Source organism: Chrysemys picta, chromosome 6 (genome assembly GCF_011386835.1).
Source record: "Chrysemys picta bellii isolate R12L10 chromosome 6, ASM1138683v2, whole genome shotgun sequence".
NCBI classification, from domain to species: domain Eukaryota; kingdom Metazoa; phylum Chordata; order Testudines; family Emydidae; genus Chrysemys; species Chrysemys picta.
In genome coordinates this window covers 46,369,097-46,390,285 of record NC_088796.1, presented here as the reverse complement: position 1 = coordinate 46,390,285, position 21,189 = coordinate 46,369,097, and the positions used below count along the sequence as shown (strand labels likewise).

At 40.9% G+C, this 21,189-nt stretch overlaps 1 protein-coding gene across 5 annotated transcripts in view; it reads left to right on the top strand.

The window, feature by feature from the left end:
* Nucleotides 1–21,189, top strand: part of SV2C (synaptic vesicle glycoprotein 2C) — a 181,959-nt gene that overhangs the window by 32,107 nt on the left and 128,663 nt on the right. For all 5 annotated transcript variants that reach the window (XM_005288284.5, XM_065550079.1, XM_042855957.2 and 2 more), the window contains one exon: nucleotides 5,250–5,949. In XM_005288284.5, the coding sequence (XP_005288341.1) occupies nucleotides 5,370–5,949 (580 nt within the window). In that variant the 5' untranslated portion in view covers nucleotides 5,250–5,369. The remainder of the gene's footprint in view (nucleotides 1–5,249; nucleotides 5,950–21,189) is intronic.

Here is a 21,189-nt window from a genome sequence, read left to right as displayed (position 1 = left end):
AAATATTGGTACCTCCTCTTCCTTAAATTCATGTATTTATCCTTTAATTGGATTTACCTGCCCTATGAAGCAAATACCACCCCTGTGACTGCAGAGGCTCCTTTAACAGAAATACCAGCACAGTTCCTCTGTGAAGGGGAGGGTAGCATTCCGGTGGATGTGAGCTCTGCAGGGGCCCCATGGGCACAAATAAATAAAGGTGGGCTGGGGATGAGACTGGAGGATCCATTGTTCCACGACTCCTCTTTTCTCTCTCCCTAGGAGGAGGCAGCATGTAATGGTCCTAGGGAATCCTGCTGCTTCAGGGGTTTCCCCACATCCCCCTTGTGGAGCTACCTAGCATGCAGATCAGTAGTCAAACTTTTTGCTATGTAAGACCCTATTCCAGCAACACACACAAGCACACGTGTAACTTTAAGTATAGAGGGACTACTCACATGCTTAAAGTAACACATAGTTTTCTGGATATAGGCCTTTGTCTCATGTGAATTGTGTCACATATAAAATGTTAAAGAACTTGAATAAAATTTTGAAAAGCATTCTATTTCAATATGATATCATAGTACATAATATTTTTCTATTTCTCCTTAGTCATTTTTCATATCTGAGACAACTTGCAAGAAAACAGTAGATTTTCTCTCTAAAGCCTTGTCGACAAAACAGTGGAGGTGTACACACTGAAATGCCCCTCCTGCCGATGTAACTCCCCTGCTATGCCGACATAATAAAAACACCACCATGAGAGGAATAGAGCTTATGTCAGTGTAGTTAGGGCAACAGTATCTGTGTAGACACTGTGTTCTTTACATTGGCTGTTGGCTGTCATTCTTGTCAATTTCACGGCTCCAGCCACGAAATTGACAAGAAAGCTGGCTCTCCGGCTGCTGCCTGGTCTCTGCTCTCAGCCAGGCTGCCACCCAGGCTCTCGGCTTGGGCTGCCAGCCTGGCTCCCTGCTGGGACTGGGAGCCCTGCTGCCCCCCGGGTCCTGACTCCCTGCTTCCCGCCAGGAGCAGCTGATTGGACTCCAGGCGCAGATCTTCCCGCCAGAGGAGAGAAGCCCTGAGCAGCTTTCCCCCTGTTGCTGGTAGGGAGCGCGGAGACGAAAAGCTCCATGACACTGCCCCCTCCACCCACTCTCAGCTGGGAGCAGGAAGGCGAGAAGCCCCGGGTGGCTGCTGGGCCCCTAGTGCGGAGCTGCATGGAGCTGAGAGCCCTGGCTCTCGGCCCCAACACTGCCCCTCTTCAGTCAGTGGAAGCACTCCTGGTGAGGGGACACACCACTGACAGATGGAGGGTAGTGTGGACATCAGCCACTGCAGTAATTAATGTTACGTAGGGTGACCAGCTGTCCCGCTTTTAAAGGGAGAGTCCCGTATTTAAGCCCTCCTGAAGGTGTCCCACCTTTTTCTTAAAAATGGGCAGATTGACCGGTATTTTCTGTCCTCTTCCTACCCATCAGTACTGTTGGCCAGATCTCCATTCGCCAGCTGCCCGCCCACCAGCCGTGAGTGTGTGTGTGGGGGGGGGGGGCGCGGCTCCAGTGGCCAACAATGGGGGCTGGGTGTGCAAGGCTGGTGGTGGGGCAAAGGTGCAGCATGAGGCCGGCTCTCGGCTCTCACCCCCCCGGCACTGGCTGCGTGCTGTGGTGGCTGGTGAGTGTGGGCAGGTGCCAGGCGGTGGCCGATTATGTGTCACCTCTGCTGCTCACCCATCTGCCTTTTATGTGCTTCCCCTCTCGCTGTCCTCTCCCTGCTTTGCCCCTTGGCCCGCACCCTGCTGTTCCTCCATATCCCCTATGGCAGGTCGCGTCCCACTCCCAGTGCTGTGTGGAGAACCAGCTCCTGGCGGGAGCGCTCAGCTCACCAACAGCCTGGCTGGCAGGCTCCTTCCTTCCCCACTGCCTCTGGCTGGGCTGGCGCCCTGGGAAAGCCCAAGGCCCTCCAGCCCGGGACACTGGCTTGGAGGAGCTGAGCCCTGCATGTGCCAAAGCCCAGCACAACGCTGGCATAGGGGAGCCTCTCCTCTCCTCAGCTAAGCTCTGGAGTGGTGGGGAGGAAGCAATTTCCAGCCTGTTCACGCCCTGAACCTGCAGGCTCCACAGCAGCCCCTTTCACCCACCCACCCCCGCTCTGGGTCTGTCCCGGGGGCCTAGCCAGGCATGGAGGGCAGAGAGCACTGGGCAGGGAGGGTTAGGTCTGTCGGTCACCTCCCCTATGTAAGGGCTTGTCTTCACTACCCGCCTGGATCGGCGGGTAGAAATCGATCTCTTGGGGATCGAATTATCACGTCTCATCGGGACGCGACAATCGATCCCCGAATCGATGCGCATACTCCACCAGCCCAGGTAGGAGTAAGCGCCGTTGACGGGGGAGCCGTGGCGGTCGATTTGCCACCGTCCTTACAGCGGGGTAAGTCGGCTTGGATACGTCGAATTCAGCTACGCTATTCGCGTAGCTGAATTTGCATATCTTAAATCGATCCCCTCCCCAGTGTAGACCTAGCCTAAGAGAGGTGTATGGGAGTGTGTGTGTGATCTCTCCCTGTGTGTGTGTGTGTGAGAGAGAGAGAGAGAGAGAGAGAGAGGGTAGGGGTGCGTGTGTTACCCATCCCTGTGTGAACCCTAAAGCCTTAAAGATAAGAAGGTAAATAAAAAGAATCCAACTACGCAGTATTTCTTTTTAACAGGGGCTCTGTCAACCTGATGTTAATTTCATAGAATCATAGAATCATAGAATATCAGAGTTGGAAGGGACCTCAAGAGGTCATCTAGTCCAACCCCCTGCTCAAAGCAGGACCAATTCCCAGCTAAATCATCCCAGCCAGGGCTTTGTCAAGCCGGGCCTTAAAAACCTCCAAGGAAGGAGACTCCACCACCTCCCTAGGTAACGCATTCCAGTGTTTCACCACCCTCCTAGTGAAATAGTTTGAATGTTTGTACTGCATAGTTTTGATTGATTATCGTTGAACTCACTTGAATATGGGTAATTATACCAGGCATCCCATATTCAGGGGAATATGGTCACCATACCAATAATGTCTTTTGAGGGAGACTTTCAAAGCTAAAGAACTTTAATGACAGCAGTGGCCTTGGCCCAATAGATCTACTTAGGAGGAACAATATGAGTCTAAAATTAGGCTATAGTTTTCCATCATAAATATTACATTCTTATTTTTTTAAGTGCTCAATTTTTCTGCTGGTGACTGCTTTGGTTTGCATAAAACATTTGAAGGGTACTCTGACCTTTGATTGATTTGAGGAACATTCAAAATGTGTAAAATTAATGTAGACTGAGGGAATAAAAAGAAATATAGAGAACTGTGGTGACTTTTGGTAATATTTATGAAGAAAGTCCTAACATTTCTTTTAGTTTCATTAAAACATATTGATTTTTAAGGTTAGATGCACATTATATTACTTCAGTTTTTTCTGTTATTAAAATTACTGTGTCCTATCTTTCATAATGCATTTTATAATTCTGCCTATGCCCCAGAACATTGCCAATCTAAAAACGGATTTCTGAACTACACTTTTAAGGATAAATATTTAGTACAAAACATTACTTTAAGGGTGGATTTTAAAAAGGAATCAGCATTGGTTCAGATCTACTCCCACAGAGCTCAGTTACAAAACTGTCATTGACTTTAGTGTGAGGAGCAGAGTTAAGCCGATACTGAGCACTTTTGAAAATTCCACCTTAAATGTAAAATACTCTTTATTTTTAAAAGGCCAATTAGTAAAACATTTTGGGGGAGGGGTTTAAACCTATTATTAATGTAAATGGTTTAATGAATCAAATTGTTTTCAACAAAAACAGTAGTTATCTTGGTTTTAAACATTCCTATGCACTGTTTGTACCCCAAGCACTGCATGTTGAGGCATGAGAACCACTGCATGAACTACTTGTTTATGCAAACAGCAAAAATGGGAAAAAATAATTGAATGTATTAGAGATAAGGAAGGGAATTTGATTTAAAAAAAACCAACCAAATATTGGCTTTTAATCTGACCGGTTCAGTTTTTAATTTATATCAGTTTGAGTACTTTTTCAGTCATATATTTCTTAAAGCAAAATTTCTTCAAAATAACTTTCTTTAGCCCTTCCCGTTTATAGTATATGCTTATTTTAACTGGAGAGAGGCACACTTTAAAATCAACTTAACATATGACCCTGTGGAACTCCTTGCCTGAGGAGGTTGTGAAGGCTAAGACTATAACATGGTTTAAAAGAGAACTAGGTAAATTCATGGAGGTTAAGTCCATTAATGGCTATTAGCCAGGATGGGTAAGGAATGGTGTCCCTAGCCTCTGTTTGTCAGAGGGTGGAGATGGATGGCAGGAGAGAGATCACTTGATCATTATCTGTTAGGTTCATTCCCTCTGGGGTACTGGCCATTGTCGGGAGACAGGATAATGGGCTGGATGGACCTTTGGTCTGACTCGTATGGCCATTCTTATGTACTAAATCACTTAGCTGCTTTGGAAATACCACCCAACATGACTAAAGGCATTAACCACAGAATGTTTCATGGCCTATGTGCAATTAGCTAATGTTCTCAGTCCATTTCCTTAGTTCAGGTGTCAACATCTTTACAGTTTAAAACTGGCAGTAAGGATTGAGGGCATGATTTAACATCTGTTGAAGTCAGTGGAAGTCTTTCCATTGATTTCAACATACTTTGGACCAATCTTTGAATCTTTATGAAGACTGGACTACCCTTTCATCACTAGATGTGGCTCCTCCGGATCAAAGTTGAAGCACATTGATGGGCTAATATGGGGAAGCTTGCACAGCTGATATTTGTAAATAGACTTATGTGTCCATAACTGTTCATCTGTTCACTTTTCACAAGCATAAATTAACTTCTTAAAAAATGACATTGTGGTGCGATGTTCATCCCTAACATTTTTTTCATAAATTGGAAACACGCTATGTTTATTTTAAAGCACTAGTATAGAGATTTTTTTCTTTCAGACTGAAAATTAATGTTGGATGAGACACTAGCAGACAATAAATTCCATAGTGCAAATGTGTAGGGAAACAGGGATTTTCTTAACAGCATTTTCTCAATAACATTCAAAGAAAATGTATGTATACCATCTTTGGAGCCCTTTGTTATAGTTGTGGAAATGCAGCCACTGAAAGCTGTAGCTCCCAAACAATTATTAATATGGTACTGTACCAGTGTGAAGGAGCATCTAAGACGGAACAAAATATAAATAAGGATATTCTCTTTTTATATTTTGCAGATATCTTGTTGAAGCTGAACATGTTCTCGCATCTCCACTTTTGACGTCTAGCGCAGAATAGATATTCCAGACAGAATCAATAGATCCATTTGCAGTAGGACCATCGTACATTAATACAAGATGGAAGACACATACAAAGACAGGACTTCATTAGTGAAAGGGGCTAAGGACATTGCCAAGGAGGTGAAGAGACAAACTGTAAAGAAGGTGAATAAAACGGTAGACAAAGTTCAGGATGGTTATACGCAGAGATCCTACAAACAATTCAAGGATGAGGAAGATGATGAAGACTACTATACACAAGGAGGAAATTATGATGGAGAAGCCAATGATGATGAAGGGTCAAGTGAAGCAACTGAAGGGCATGATGAAGATGATGAGATTTACGAGGGGGAATATCAGGGAATCCCAAACATAGGGCAAGGCAAGGATGGCATAGTGGCCCTGCAGCAGCCCATCCATGATGAATATAAGGACCGTCATGAACTGGAAACAGAAAGGAAAGCTGATGAAGAGGAGCTAGCGCAGCAGTATGAGCTGATTATACAAGAGTGCGGACATGGCCGTTTTCAGTGGGCCCTCTTCTTTGTTCTTGGAATGGCACTAATGGCTGATGGGGTAGAGGTTTTTGTGGTTGGATTTGTGTTGCCCAGTGCTGAGACAGACATGTGCATACCCAATTCTGGATCAGGATGGCTAGGTGAGTCAAATCTTTATATTTCTACTGTATGACAAATGACATTTGTAGTCTGTCTACTTATTATTTTGTCAACACTAATGCTTGTTAAGAAAAAATAATTTTTTTCTTCTATTAAATGTGACTTTGCAAGTCACTAAATGTATTAGATGGCTGAAATGCATTTAATGAAAACAGTAATTTTTTTTATTTTTTTTTTGTTTTTTACGGTCAGTCAACAAAAGTAGCTACACAAATACTGTTGAGATAGTCCTGGGTGTTTTCTTTTTCTCTGTAGTCTAAGGACTTGTCTTCAGGATTTTCTGCATGGCAAGCGGGGTGTAAATCTACAGTCCACTAGCTTGCCACACAGTAACTGGCTATGTGGATCTTTCGTCAGCACAATAGAAGATCTGTAATGCGCTTTGACCTACTGTTGTTTGAAATTTTGCTTTCAATTACAGCAATAGACATCCAGAAGAACTATATTAAAAATGTGATCTGATGAGTGAAGCTATTCTGGATTTACCCTGGCGTAAATGAGTAGACTGTGACCCTACAGTGTTAAAATTATTTGTTTCTTTTATCTTTATAGCGCATGGTTTTGTTGGAACTCTCTCATTTTCATGTTAGCTCAGTTTTGCTACTGTTTTAATTCTTGTCCCTTTGTTCCTGACTGTTTTGGAACTATCTGAATTTCCTAAATGTTCAGCATGTAAAAATTAGACTATCCTACAAAATTTAAGTAATGACAGAAGCTGTCTTACTAAGGTATTTAGCCTATTTCAGATGGAATTCTCAACATTGACGCCAATAGTTTACTCGCTAGGTTTTAATACAGTGAATCAGATTCTGTTCTCATTTACACCCGTGCACCCTGACTGGCTTCTTTAGGGATGCAGGGATATAACTGAGGGCAGAATTTGCACCAATAAGCATCCTTTAAGATAGTCTTTGCTTTTATATTAGTTGAAGGCTCATATACTTTGTTGCTAGAGACAAAAGACATTAGTTATTTGTGTGGTGCTAAGATTAGTCTTTCATCAAAATTAATGAAGATATCTAATTGATGACCGAGATAGATGGCTGAATTCATACAACAGAGCAAGCTACCTGGCTTCTTCCATAGCAGCTAATTCCAGCTGATACTTCTCCACCAAAGAGGTCATGCTGCCTATATCGTCTCCTCCTGGGGCTCTATTTCACGTCTTGGCAGGAGGTGTTGCCATGACGGGAAGGTCCACTTTTATTACAGCCTCAGTCATCGTTCCCTTCTCCCAAATGCTAATACAACCCTGCCATTCCCTATGGGTTCCCACATTTTGAGCATGTTGCCCAGCAGCCAATTCTGGCTTTATTTCTTCCCTCCACTCAATCACAGTAGAGGTTGCTGTGACCATCATCACCCCCACGTGTTTCCCTGACCACCGGTAGCTGGGGCTGATGTATTTCTGTAACATACAGACTGTCTCCCCTCTTGACTGCCCATCTCTTTGTCTCTCTCTCTTGGTCTTCAGGGATTTTCCCTTCCCACCGACTTCATTATGGAAGGACATACCCTTTTACTGTGTCCTGTCTCTCCGCTCTAAAATGTTTGGGTGGACCCTTACTCTGGGACCTTACCCTCCCATGCTTCTATTTTTTCTTATATGTCCCCACACAGTATTCATACTGCTCCCTCCGGCACTCAAATCTTCTGTGCCCTTATCTGCCACATCAGAAACACGCAGAGAGATTACTCTCATGTAGGAGGCAGTGGTCTCCCTGCCAGCACTGCTGGGCCCCAAACCCCACCATCTGTACCTTCCACTGCATGTCCCACTCTGCCTTCTGCAGCTGCCATTGTTCCTGCAGAAGAATTGCCTATGTCCATTGCAGTTGTTCAGACATCAGATGAACAGCTTCCTCCAATTGCTGCACTGTTACCACGTCCTTCCTTAATAATAGATGACTCTGTCAAATCCTGCCAACTATACCAGTTGTAGTGGACTGGCCACCTCTTCTGTGACCCTGCATGGCCTACGGTCGTGCTACAGGCAGCCTGCCTCAGTTCCCCCTCTTGGGCTGTTCAAGAAACATAGATTCTTTTTTGTTCATTCCCATCCCTTCTTGAGTTGTGCACTATTAACTTTATTTTGAATGTTTGTTCATTTTTCAAGTCCAGCCAAAAGTTCACACAAACAAAAGCTTCTCTTTCTCCTCCCAGGACTTCCTGCCTGGGGCCTTTCCTGCTTTGGCAGGCCACTTTCAGGCCCTACCTGGCTGAAGTTTGAGCCCTAACTGTCAGGACTCTTTGCTAGAGCCTGCGCACTCTTAGCAGTCTCTAATCCCTGAGCATTGCCGTCTTCTGCTGCTCTTCATAGGGCAGTCATCCTGATCTCTGCCAGGTGTGGCTCATTCTGTACTCAAGGTTGGCTACACTGTTACAGTGGCATTAAAATGATTTCTGGCAAATCTTAACTAAGATTCATTACAGAAATGTGTATGAATTTATTCCTCAGAAATTATGTAAATAGAAACCTTGTTTGTAAAGTTAAGAAAACAGAACACACTTAATACTTAGATAGTTATATAGTAGTCTCACGCCTCAAATATGGAAATTACAATAAATGTTCCTGTATCTTTTTGTAGTAACAATATTAGATTCTGTGTTATATAATATTTATTTGGTAATACCTCTTTAAAAGATTAACACACACAAGCAAGGAAAATCAGAATTAAGCCTGCCATTGCAGCCTTACCTTCCCCTAATATGTACCAATGACACTGTGACACCTTGGGTTATCATAGCTATAGGGCCCACAAAAACATAGTGATATTACCTGCCCCCTAGCAAAATGCAAGTGCTGTAGATTGCAATACTACAATACAAGTGGTGAACATTATATTTATATCCATTATATACACAGCCTGCATAGATGGAATAACTATATCCCCAGTGATATGTAGTATTCTTCAATATCATGAGACTCTGTGGCAGAAGCATTTTAATGGCATCATAACTGGGCCTTCACAGACATGCATTTCCATTATTTTGCTGTTATAAATTCACATCATGATCACATCCTAACTGGGTCTTTTTAGACAGACCTTAAAATTGTTTTACTATTCTAATTTCATAACTTAATGGGATTGTTAATGTTGTTAGGATTCTAAAGTTATGGCACCAGGGCTAAAAGTTGATGCAATTATTAGGAAGAAGATCTAAGAAATCCAACATATTCGTTAGACTCTAATTTCTGTAGAAATATTTTCAATGATTTTCTTTCCATTGCCCAGTAGGTAGAAACTTATGTTTCTTGGAATTGCACTCAGTGCGGCAGCAGATACACTCAAGCCAATGTACTAAAAATATTTTCCCTTGAGGCAAAGCCTTCTCCTGGGAGTTCAAAAAGACAAGAAAAATACAATGTTTTCTACTGACACTAAGGATAAAAAGATGTCAATCTGTTTCCCACTGAATGCTTCCTGACTACTTTAGCAAAATCACAATGGAATTGCCTTCCTTGTAGATTCAAACAGAGCATCTTAGCCTCAGTTTATCAGATCACTCAAAGGGAGAAAGTGTACTAGCCTGCCTTATGGGCAGTCTTATTGTGATTTTGCTAAATTCAAGCTGGTGGACTGAGACCAACATAGTGAGGGGCAGAGAGAAGGAGGGGCCATGATATCACCTCAAGATGATGTATAAAGCCCAAGTATCACACACAATATCATGTAGTCAGTTTATGTGAGATCTCATGCTTTTCATTGTAAGGGGGAGAATAGAAAGAGATGACTCATGAAGGAGGAAACCATTGTTTAGTTACACATACTGTGATTCATTGATTATAATTTATTATCGGAGGAGCTGATGGCAACCATTTATGTTTACGGTGCCTAACACTTTCTGTTATAAAAGATTCTTATGACCTTTTTTGAGAAGCTCTCACACCTCCAATGTTTGCAGCAGTTCTTCGTAATTTGGCAGGGAGAAAGCCTTCGGACTAGAGAAGTGCCTTCTCTTTGTTCCAGGAAATTCCATTCATGTTTAGCTGTTATAAACTGTTAACAATTGCCATTTCCAAGTGCATGCTTCCTTTGTCAGCAAAAATGTTGGTAGCTTTTCAAAATAATAATTAAACATGAACATTCTAAAGAAATGGGCCCATGCTGACACTGCCACCTCCACAGCCACAGACACTGCACTGAAAATCCTGAAAACAGACAACTTGCTGCTGTCAGAGGAACTGTAGTGTGGAGTGGCAGAGGCGAGAGCCAGGTCATGCTCCCCTTAGCCCCATCAAGTGGCACTACATGGGACAGGAGTCCACAATCTCCTTCAGCAGGTAAAAGAGGGAGCCAGTCTGAGCTCCCCCTGACCAAATGCTAGATCCAGTACCTGGTGCTAGCAGTCCATTTTCCCCTGCTAGGGTACACCTTTCTCTTGCTACAAGCTATGTCTGTAGCTCAAGCTAAGTTGCAGTGCTGAAGGCCTAGAATTCAAATCTTACTCATGTACATAATAGAATTAGTGTTTACCTTTTTCCTTAAAAGCCCTATAAACTACTTACAAAAAACCCCTGTATTAAAAGAGTGTTACATAGATTGCAAAGTCAAGCACATGAATGTTAGAAAATGCAAGAATTTATGTTGCCCATCTGACCTTAACATGGCCCCCTTGCGCCTATGAATTATGATAGTCTTTAATTATACACTATTTTTTTCTACAGGGTCTATCTCCCCGTCGTCTCATTCAATGTCTAGGTAGTTCTTCAATATTTTTTTTATCCTCATCACTCAGTGTGTGGCCACTTCCTTATTTACTGCACACCATCCAAAGCAAATAATACAGAATTATTAATTTCTCATGGGTGTCCATCAGGCTAGTATCTAAGCGCCTCACAAATGCTAATGAATTTATGTCTACATCTGCCCAGTGAAAAAGGAGGTTTTGGGAGGGGTGTTTTTGTTTGTTTGTTTGTTTGTTTGTTTGTTTTTTTACTGATGAGGCCATTCAGTGGATCAGGCAGAGCTAAGATTAATACTAAATATCTCCTGACTCCCAACACTGTGCTCATTTCCCCCATACCATGCTGTCTTACTGCCAGAGGAACTGACCATCTACCACTATTAATAACTGAATTGAAATGTATGCTCATCACTTAAATCAAGCCCCATGTGTATCGAGTTGGACAGCAAAAATATGAGGAACTCAAAACTAGTGGCCATCTACCAAAATATTGGTTAAGTGGGTAGCTCAGTAACATACAGGAAGGCCACGTCAGAGGCAGGGATAGATTAAGTTCTCCTGTGTGGTATTCATCTATCTTACCACAAATGCATCATATCTCTTCATGTGGTGCCCTGCCTCTTTCACTATACACCTTCAGATTTTTAGACAAATGAGACTGAATCCTAGAAACAGCCTCCTTCACTCCACAGCCGTGATTCTTCCCAAGAGCAGGTTCATCCTATGCACTGACTGAAGCAGGACTCCTGTGGAAAAAATAGCATATGATCATGTAATTAAAGACTGTATCATAATGCATATACACAAGGGGACAGTTTAAGGCTGCATGGACAATCTAAATTCTGGCATTTTCTAATTTTTGAATGTTTGACTTTGCAAACTTAATGTTTTTAATGTCATTTTTGTATGTATATTAATGTAGATGCAGATGTATTTTCAATGGATCACATTCACAGCTCAGTGATAAGTCAGTGCCTTTAATGGGAGTTGTGTCCTTTTACTCCAGGGATGAATTGATCCTAATATTTTAGGGTATAAGATACTGTGAAAATGTATTTGTTATTCAGTTATATAGTGCTGTTTATGTACCCTTCCCTGCATAAAGTGTAAATGTGCCAAATAAAATGAGTCTTTGCCCCAAAGAGATTAGAGGAACAATTCCATACAATACAAAGCAATATATGGGACAACAAACACACAGTTTGAAGTAGAGCTTCAGGGAACAGGTATGTTTTCAGGACATTTGTTTTTTTTAAAGGAGGAGAATACCAGATTTCAGGCATTTCAAAGTCTCAGGGGCAGAGTGAAAAAGCGCATAAAGTTGGAAGTGAGTAAAAGAAGCAAAAGTGAGTGGTGAAAAGACAAGTTAGGGTGGAGGGAAGAGAATGGTAGGGGATATATCACAGGTGGGAGTAAGTGTTATGCAGAGCCTTGAAGTCAGGATCAGTAGCTTAGCATTGATGTGGAAGAAAAGGAGAAACTAGAAAAGGGACAGAGTGGTAGGAAGGGAATAACCTTGATACCTTCTTTTGGGATAGGCTGGAATTCTTTCCATACCAGCCTTACTTTCAAGTTAGTCTTTTTTTTTTTTTAAGAAAAAATATTTTGTAAAATGTTAAAAAAATATCTTATAGTTCCAGCTATTCTATAATAGTAAGAAGTTTTCAGTGTTAGTCAGTTCTATACTCTTATATTGCTAGAATTGGAAAGTTTAAAAAAAACAACAACCTCAAATTGTAATATACGTATATAAAATGGCTGAGTTTACTAGTTTACTAGTTTAGATAAAAGAATTATTCTGATCATTCACCCATAGGAGAGCCTGTTTTTGCAGTTCTGCACCCCTAAGAGGCTTGGATAAGCATCCAGAAGTTTACTTGCTTAATTAAATGAGATATCCAAACCCTCTAGGAAGCCATTGCTGATGACTTATTCATGGACAAGGTAGATCTCATAGTTGATTGTCCACAAGAAAATATGACTGGCCCAATTTTTCTGTAGCCAAAAGGAGTGCGTTTGTATTTTTTTAAGTTGAATCTGTTTTGGAGGCTGGTCTTGTGGTTAAGGAACAAGAGTGAGACTTACGAGATCTGCGATCTGTTCCTAGTTCTGCCACAGACTACTTGTATGGCCTTGCATAAGTCTCTTCATCACTGTGTGCTCTGTTTCCTTATTGGTAAAATGGGGATAATATTTCCCTGCCTCACGTGGGTGCTGGGAGTGTAAACCCATTAATATCTGTGAGGTGCACAGATACATCAATGATTAGCACTACAGAAATCTCTCAACGAAATTACAAGCTATAGTAGTAATCACACTAGAACGTGAAAATCCGAGGCATATGGACTGACTGGTACATCTGATCTGAAATAAAAACATGAACGCTGGCCTGTGACCTCAGTTTCTTTGTAAATGGCACAGAATAATAGCAGCACTTCTTATTGTCTGTGGGCAGATCCATTCAATATCATGTACCCTGAAACAGGTGTCAGACCAGTTGTCATGTTTAGTTTCTGGTAGGATGTGCTGCTCAGTGAATTCACAAGAGTTTGGTCAGCAGCTCATCCAATAAGCAGTAAATAGTTCCATTTTGCTTGACCAGCTTTGGTTTTTGTTTGTCCAAGGCTGCTGTCTGACAACTAGGATTTTTCCTAACTTGCCTCTGAACTTTTTTACATCTGCCTAATATATTTTCCTCTCTTTTTTTTCTCCTGGAGATAATTTTTTTTCTTCCTTGATGGTCTGAAGCATCATTGCTGTTATCACCAATATCAGCATAAATCTAAGAATACAGTTTGTTTAGTTGTGTCCCTTTTACTGGCTGGATTGCAGCAGCACATCAAAAAACATTAAGGGCTAGATTATCCCTGGCCCTTGTGAGGGTGAGCAGCAGAAGAGGGCTCAAGGAGCTTTCTTCGCATAAGGGGACCCTCACAAGGACTAAGGGCAAATCATAGTCTCTGTGCTCAGAATAACAGTAGAGATTGAAGAAGAAAAAGATCTGGTGAAGTTCCAGAAGGGTATTCCCCACCCCATTAGAATTTGTAAGGTAGCTCATTGCGTGTTACTTTCCACTACAGTAACTGACTTATTTATATAAAAGCACATTTGCACGTGTGAGAAATGATAAAACATTTCCTTGCTTTTTAATTTTCTATTTTTTTAATCTTTGAAAGAGGCAACAATGTGTGGGGGAAATGGGTCTGCACTATGGCAGTGTCTTCAAGGCTTTTGATGACAGCGGATCACCAGAGAGAAATGGTTTATGTTTTCTTTGCATGACAGATATCTAACTGAATTCCATAGAGACTGAAAAGTCACCAAAAATGTCTTCACTGACGGTAATTTATGGAAATAAAACAAACAACCCCAAAATGCTGTAGAAAGATATTATGCATCTCTGAGGATTCAGAGGTTCAAATTGCACTATAGGCCTGCATCCAAAACCAATTTTCCAAGCATAATAAGTTTAGCTTCTCTTTGCTCTATTGCCCAATTGTTGTTTTCACTGTGTTGAAAGGTTAATGCTATTCAGAATGAATCCTAGTGTTGTTTAAAGGTTAATTACACTTCAGCTGATGTAGTAGTAGAATTTCTGATTTTTTCTAAGGAACACAAAGTTATGGTTAAATGTTTTCTTTCAATCTGTAATCACAGAGAATACTTTATATTTAAAGAATAAGGTGAAGAGTTATATAAGTGTAAATGATGTAGGGTTGACTAAGTCACAAGATCTTTCTCTCTCTCTGAGTGGGTGTCTCATTATTTATATTTGTCCACATGTATTCTGTTCCCACATCCACAGTTGCAAACTACTAGCCTGCTTTGCAAGGTGTTGAAACATGTGACCTGTCTTTTGCAGATTCTGTTTAATTCTTACTTTTACCTGGTGAGATGAAGTGTGGTCTGTTGAAAGATTTTTCCTGTGAGCATCTTAGATTTCTTTGCAGCATTTGCTGTGATCAAAAATCTAAGATAAAATACCATTCAGCTGCTTATGGAAGGGCTTTTTTCTTCTTTTTGTTTTTAAAGTATTCTGAGTTATTTAATGAGGCTGACATGCTATAACCAACATGATCAGTTATTTTCATTGACTTCTGTTACTATGATTTTTAATTTTCTAGTTCTGTACTAGAATTCAGAATTGTAAAGTGGAGAACTCTCTCACTCAACTTGTGCCAAGCTTCTATCATCCTTGGATGACTTGTAGGCATCCTAATGATTCATACATGAGGGTAAATGCAACCATAAGGAGATAATAGTGCTGGGATTGGGAAGGTGAACATCCAAGGAGAGTTTACTTGAGTCATCAAGATGTTTACTGAAACCTCACAAATTCAGTATCAGATATTACCTTGACTTAATGTCTTCCCCAAAGCTCATCAGAATGTACTTGAATTAAACAGGGTATTCTCAAGAGTGAGGTTCAAAAGTGTGTGAGAAGGTTCTAAACAGATCTTGGAGGTCAGAGACACTCTGACTCCATTTTGCAACCAACAGGACAAGATGTCAGACACTTTCCTTAGATTCGGATTGAAAGATGTGATGTTAGTCCATGTTAGCTAGTTCAATATAACTAATACCTTCAGGGGCGGCCCGTCCATATAGGTGAACTAGGCGGTCGCCTAGGGTGCCAAATTCAAGGGGGAAAAAAATCAAAAAAAAAAAAAAGATGTCATTATTTCAATTCCCATGTGCATACGGAGGGAATATGAATTATAATTCATTTCTCTACATTTCTGAGAATTTATTATGTCATACTTTTTATTTATTGCAAAAATAAAGAATATTTTAGCAAAAAAAAATTTCAATTTGCGACGTAAGGTCAAGATGACCCACTCCGCAGTTTTGATAAGCAATAACTCAGCCACAATGAAACACATCCGCCAGCGGCAAGAGCTGCAATGCTAGTGACACCTAACTCGAATATACATCAAGGTCGCATAGCCGGAAATTCATGTAGAGCGGAGATATCCTGAGTTGATACATATCAAACAGTCATTTTAACACACGTCGCCGGTCGATGGTTAAGAATCGAGCGAATACTGTGGAAAATTGTGTTTTCTTGGTGCCAAAGAATAAAGAATAACGTCTTTCAGCATTATAAATCCACAATATGAGTATCTTTAAGCGTTCTTAAACCTTAGCATTATTATCGGGATGTATAATTATGAACTTTTCTTTATTATAACTGGTTCACATGTAATAAATAAGGTCCATAAAAGAAAAGTAACAGCATTAATGCTTAATAGACTACAAAAGAGATGACGTCACACTCTAAGCAAGTAGCCGTGAGGAAGGGGATTATTTTCCAAACAACCGGTGTCCGGTTATAACGTCGGAAAAGGTCATTTTGTTTCCGTGTAAATGCTATAACTAACTGTTTTAATAGGTAACTGTGTGTATGTTACCAAACATTGAACCTTTAAGCAGTGAAAAGATGTGTTGGGATGGTTGCAATGTGGTTTAAATCACCAGCCATGTGATGTGTCAGCCATCCTTAACGCTATAATGCTTGCAGTTGGGAGCACAGTACATAACAATATTCAAATGCCCCATGGCAGAAAGAGGAAAAAGAAAACCCTCAGGAGCTGAGTATCGTAAATGAAAGGCTGAGAAGGAAAAGGACCAAGCAAAACAGCAGGGATCCTTCCTGAAATATCTTCTCTTTAATCCAAATAAAGATGGAAGCAGTTCACAGCATCCAGATCAAGGAATTTTACTTAGAGAGGTTAGCTCACATCCACAAAAAAGCAGTTTGGAAACTCAAGATGATGGAAACTTACTTGTAGATGAAGGCAGCTCACAACATCTTCATGGCCCAGATGTGATGACAGTGTGTGGCAAATTCTTGTGGAACATGGACCTGAACAAGTTCATGAATTTCCCTTCCCTAAGGATGGAAATAAAAGAAAATTCTCTGCTCGTCATTGCAAGAGGAAACTCATTAATGGGGAGGAAATTCATCAAAACTGGTTACAATATTCAGTGTCGAAGGACTCTGTGTTTTGCTTTTGCTGCAGGTTGTTTAAAAATCAAGCAATTGTACATCACTTGCTGAAAATGGTTCGAAGGACTGGAAAAACATATCTTCAATTCTCTCTTCACATGAAAGAAATACAGAACATTTGGAATATTTTCAAAACTGGAAAGAACTTGAATTATGATTGAAAAAAGGGAAAACTATTGATGAAGAAAATTTACGTGTGATCAAGGAAAAAAAAGAATATTGGCAACAAATATTAGAGCGTCTGATTACTTTAGTGAGAGTTCTTGGTGGGCAAAATTTAGCATTCTGCGGCCATGGTAGAAATAAAAAATTATACACTCCAGGTAATGGAAACTTTTTAAAATTTGTTGAATACCTAGCTTTGTTTGATCCAGTCATGAAGGAGCATCTATGTAAAATAACTGATCATGAAACACAGGTTCATTACTTAGGAATAAATATGCAGAATGAACTGATTCAAATCCTAGCAAATGCCATTAAAAAATGGTAAAAGCTGCCCATTCTGCAAAATTCTTTTCAATAATACTGGACAGTACACCATATGTGAGTCATGTTGAACCAATGACGATTGTCATTCATTTTGTGGCTATGGAAAAGTCTGCAGATGAAGATAATGTTGAAGTGCTCATAAAGGAACATTTTTTGGGTTTCGTATCACTGAAGGAGACACCTGGAGCATTTATGATTGAAACTATGCTACAAGAGCTTGAAACAATGTCCTTATCTGTTGAAAACTTACTTGGCCAAGGCTATGATAATGGGAGTAATATGAAGGGTAAAGACAATGGTGTGCAAAGGAGAATGATGGAAATCAATCCTAGGGCCTTTTTCGTTCCTTGCAGTGCGCATTCTCTGAATTTCGTTGTCAATGATGCTGCTAGATGCTGTTTGAAGGCAAGCAGTTTCTTTGACCTGGTGCAACGTGTTTATGTGTTTTTCTCAGGCTCAACACACCGTTGGGAGATTCTGACTCGCCATGTGAATTCGCTAACTGTGAAACCACTTAGTCAGACAAGATGGAAGAGTTGCACTGATGCTTTGAAGCCTCTTCGCTATGAACTTGGAAACATTTATGATGCCCTAATTGAAATTTCTGATGATACTACCTTTACTGGATCATCTGGCAATATGGCCCATTCAGATGCAGAAGCTCTTGCAAATGGCCTTTCCAAGTTCAAATTTGTGACTTCACTCATTTTGTGGTATAATATCCTTTTAGAGATTAACCTCACTAGTAAGCAGCTTCAGGAAAAGAACTTGAACATACATTCTGCTATTCAAAAACTGCAGCAAACTAAAAATATTCTGGAGGAATTCAAAAGTGATGAAGGGTTCGAAAGAACACTGGTAGATTCTCTCGAGATTGCTGAAGAAATAGACTTTCTGACAGAATTTGACCCAGAGCCAGTTCGCATTCGGTAAAAGAAACAGCAGTTTTCGTATGAAGGACAAGACACACCCATTCAAAACCCAAAACAAAGGTTCAAAGTGAATTTCTACTTCGCAGTCCTCGATACTGCTATTCACTCGGTTGACAAAAGATTTCAACAGATGCAGCAGCTGGAGTCAGTATTTGGCTTTCAAAATTATATCTACCACTTGCAAAAGAAAACAGCAAAACAGATAAGAGAATTTTGTGTAAAACTGGAGTTGGCATTGACTCATGAAAATTCAAAAGACATTGATGCTACAGATTTGTGTAGTGAGCTTCAGGCTTTTTCAAGATGACTTAAGAAACATTCCACTCCTGAAGAAGTACTGAAGTTTGTTTGTGAAAATAAACTCAGTTTTCCAAACATTTTTATAGCTCTACGCATTCTTTTAACTTTTCCAGTTTCCGTAACTAGTGGGGAACGTAGCTTCTCAAAGTTAAAATTGATAAAAACATATCTGCGGTCAACGATGGTGCAAGAGAGACTTGCCACAATGTCAATAGAAAGCAACAGAGGGTCCTGTGGCACCTTTGAGACTAACAGAAGTACTGGGAGCATAAGCTTTCGTGGGTAAGAACCTCACTTCTTCAGATGCAAGTCATCTTGCATCTGAAGAAGTGAGGTTCTTACCCACGAAAGCTTATGCTCCCAGTACTTCTGTTAGTCTCAAAGGTGCCACAGGACCCTCTGTTGCTTTTTACAGATTCAGACTAACACGGCTACCCCTCTGATGAATGTCAATAGAGCATGAAATAGCTGGAAAACTGGATCTAAAAGAACTAGTGACTGAATTTTCAAAACGTAAAGCAAGAAAAGTCATGTTTTAAGAGCACAGAGTGTTTTTTATTCGGAGTGTTTTGTAAATACAGGTTAAAGTTAATTGAAGAGTTTTCTTATTTCTTTCTATATTGGATGTGATGGTAATGGCAGTTAAAGCAGGATAGCGTAATGGATGATTTTGGATTTGTAATAATAAAAATTATAATTAACATTTTAATGCATTTTTATTTGAAATCAGACTGAAATATCATCTAGCCGTCCTGTACAAATCTATTCTGAAAATTTCGTGTCTCTATTTTATCTGATCTCAGAAACATTGGTTGGACAGACGGATGGACGGACAAACCGAATAATTAAGCCTCTGTTTAAAAAAAATGCTTAAAAAACATTAAAAGGAAAAAAGGGGCAAAATGTTTCCCAGTTTACCAAAAACCTCAGCCTAGATCCCCCCCTTGGGGTTTGGGGGTGCCAATTGCATGGTTCGCCTGGGGCACCAGTTGCTGGCAGCTAGTCTAGGGCCACCCCTGAATACCTTCTAAAACTCTAGTCAGGACAAGTTGTACTTTAGCATATGTTAAACATGATCTAACATAATTCTAGTCCAGAAAAATCCTGGCTTCGTTGTGAAAGGATAGGCTGCCCAGGGGACAAAGTGGCAGGTCAGAAGTGGCTACAATCTCTGCTAAAATAACAGATAATTAGGTTTATTGAGAATCTTCTGTACTTTTTCTATAATTTAAGCAAGTGTTAGCATCCCAGCCCTTAGTTATTTAACAATCTAACCTAATTTTATTTTCTGTGTTTACTGAATAAAATAAAATTTTCTTTGGTTATTTAAGGAAACAATTGTCTGTGACCTTTAGAAGAGTTCATTATTTATTACTTATGTACAGTCATAGATATGCATGGTGCTTTGCAGAGGAAAAATAAAATAAGCTAAGAACATCAAGGGGAGACAACTACATAGGATTGTGATGGGGAAAGACAACATAAAAATCAGGTCAGTTCAGCTCTTACTACATACATCTTTATGGTTTGCAGTTTCTTAGTTACTTGTCTTCATTTCAAAGGGTATTGACTTTGAACTCATTGGCCTGACAGAAAAAGGCTGACTTAATGAAGATCTACCACATAAAATTGTGCTGCCAGCAGCAGGGACACAGCCCAAGAGAGTTAGACCAATTCAACCTTTGACAGCTGCATTAGGTCTAATTAATACAAAGATGCTGCTAATGAGGTCACACAGTTTTTCTTGCTCCCATCACTAGTAATATTAAATTTAATCCAGCTGAAAAAGTTGCTTTAAAAAAAGCTGCTTTGCTGCCATTCAGATTTCACTATTAACGTTATGGTGCATATTTAAAATTAGTTACAAAAAAAGGGGGCGGGGGGAGCTTTGGTTTTGCTACAAAAATGTCAGCCACCAGGAAAACATTCCTTGTACAGTCTATCAGCAAAGGAGGCCTGAATGTGACTATATTTGTGGCAACCATTATTACTTTTAATATTTTATAGTGTACAGAAATGCTTCTCAGCATTCTAGGCCCCAGTCCCATAAAGCTACTCCATGTGATTGAACCTCACCATCCACCCCGAGCTGCAGTGAACTCAGTGGGGCTACATACAGGCTCATTAGTTTGCCTATGTGGATTGAGGCTTACTGCCAAGTCCCAGGAGCGGCGCCAGGGTTTTTGCCACCCTAGGCGGCAGCGCTCCTCCTCTGAGCATTCAGGGGGCCTGGGGTCTTTGGCGGTGGGGGTCCTTCCTCTCCGTGTCTTTGGGGCACTTCGGCGGCAGGTCCCGGAGCAAGTGAAGGACCCGCCGTCGAATTTCCACCGAAGATCCGGAGCAGAAGGCCCCCCCGCCACCGAATTTCCGCCGAGGGCGGCAAAATGCTGCCCCCCAAATCCTGCCGCCCTAGGCGATCGCCTAGGGTCGCCTAGTGGAAGCACCGGCCCTGCCAAGTCCATATTGATTTATCCATCTAACTTCCTGATCCTGCACTCAGACTTAACACTGAGCCCCTGTGCAGTCCCACTGGTTTCTCTGAGGCTCTGTCTGGATGCAGCAAAGTGCCAGTGTGCAGTGAATTGAAGGACTGGGATCTCAAGGTATTTAGGTATCTAAAGATGCAGATAGGCCCCTGGTGGGATTTTCAAAGGTGCCTAGTCACCTAACTCCTATTGAAATCAGTGGGATTATCTTGTACTTAATCAATTTAGCCCCTGCATTTCAATTTATTTCCAGAAACAGGCTTCATGGGTGCAGTGGAAAGAGGCTAAACTAAATTTCTCTTGATCTGGTGAATC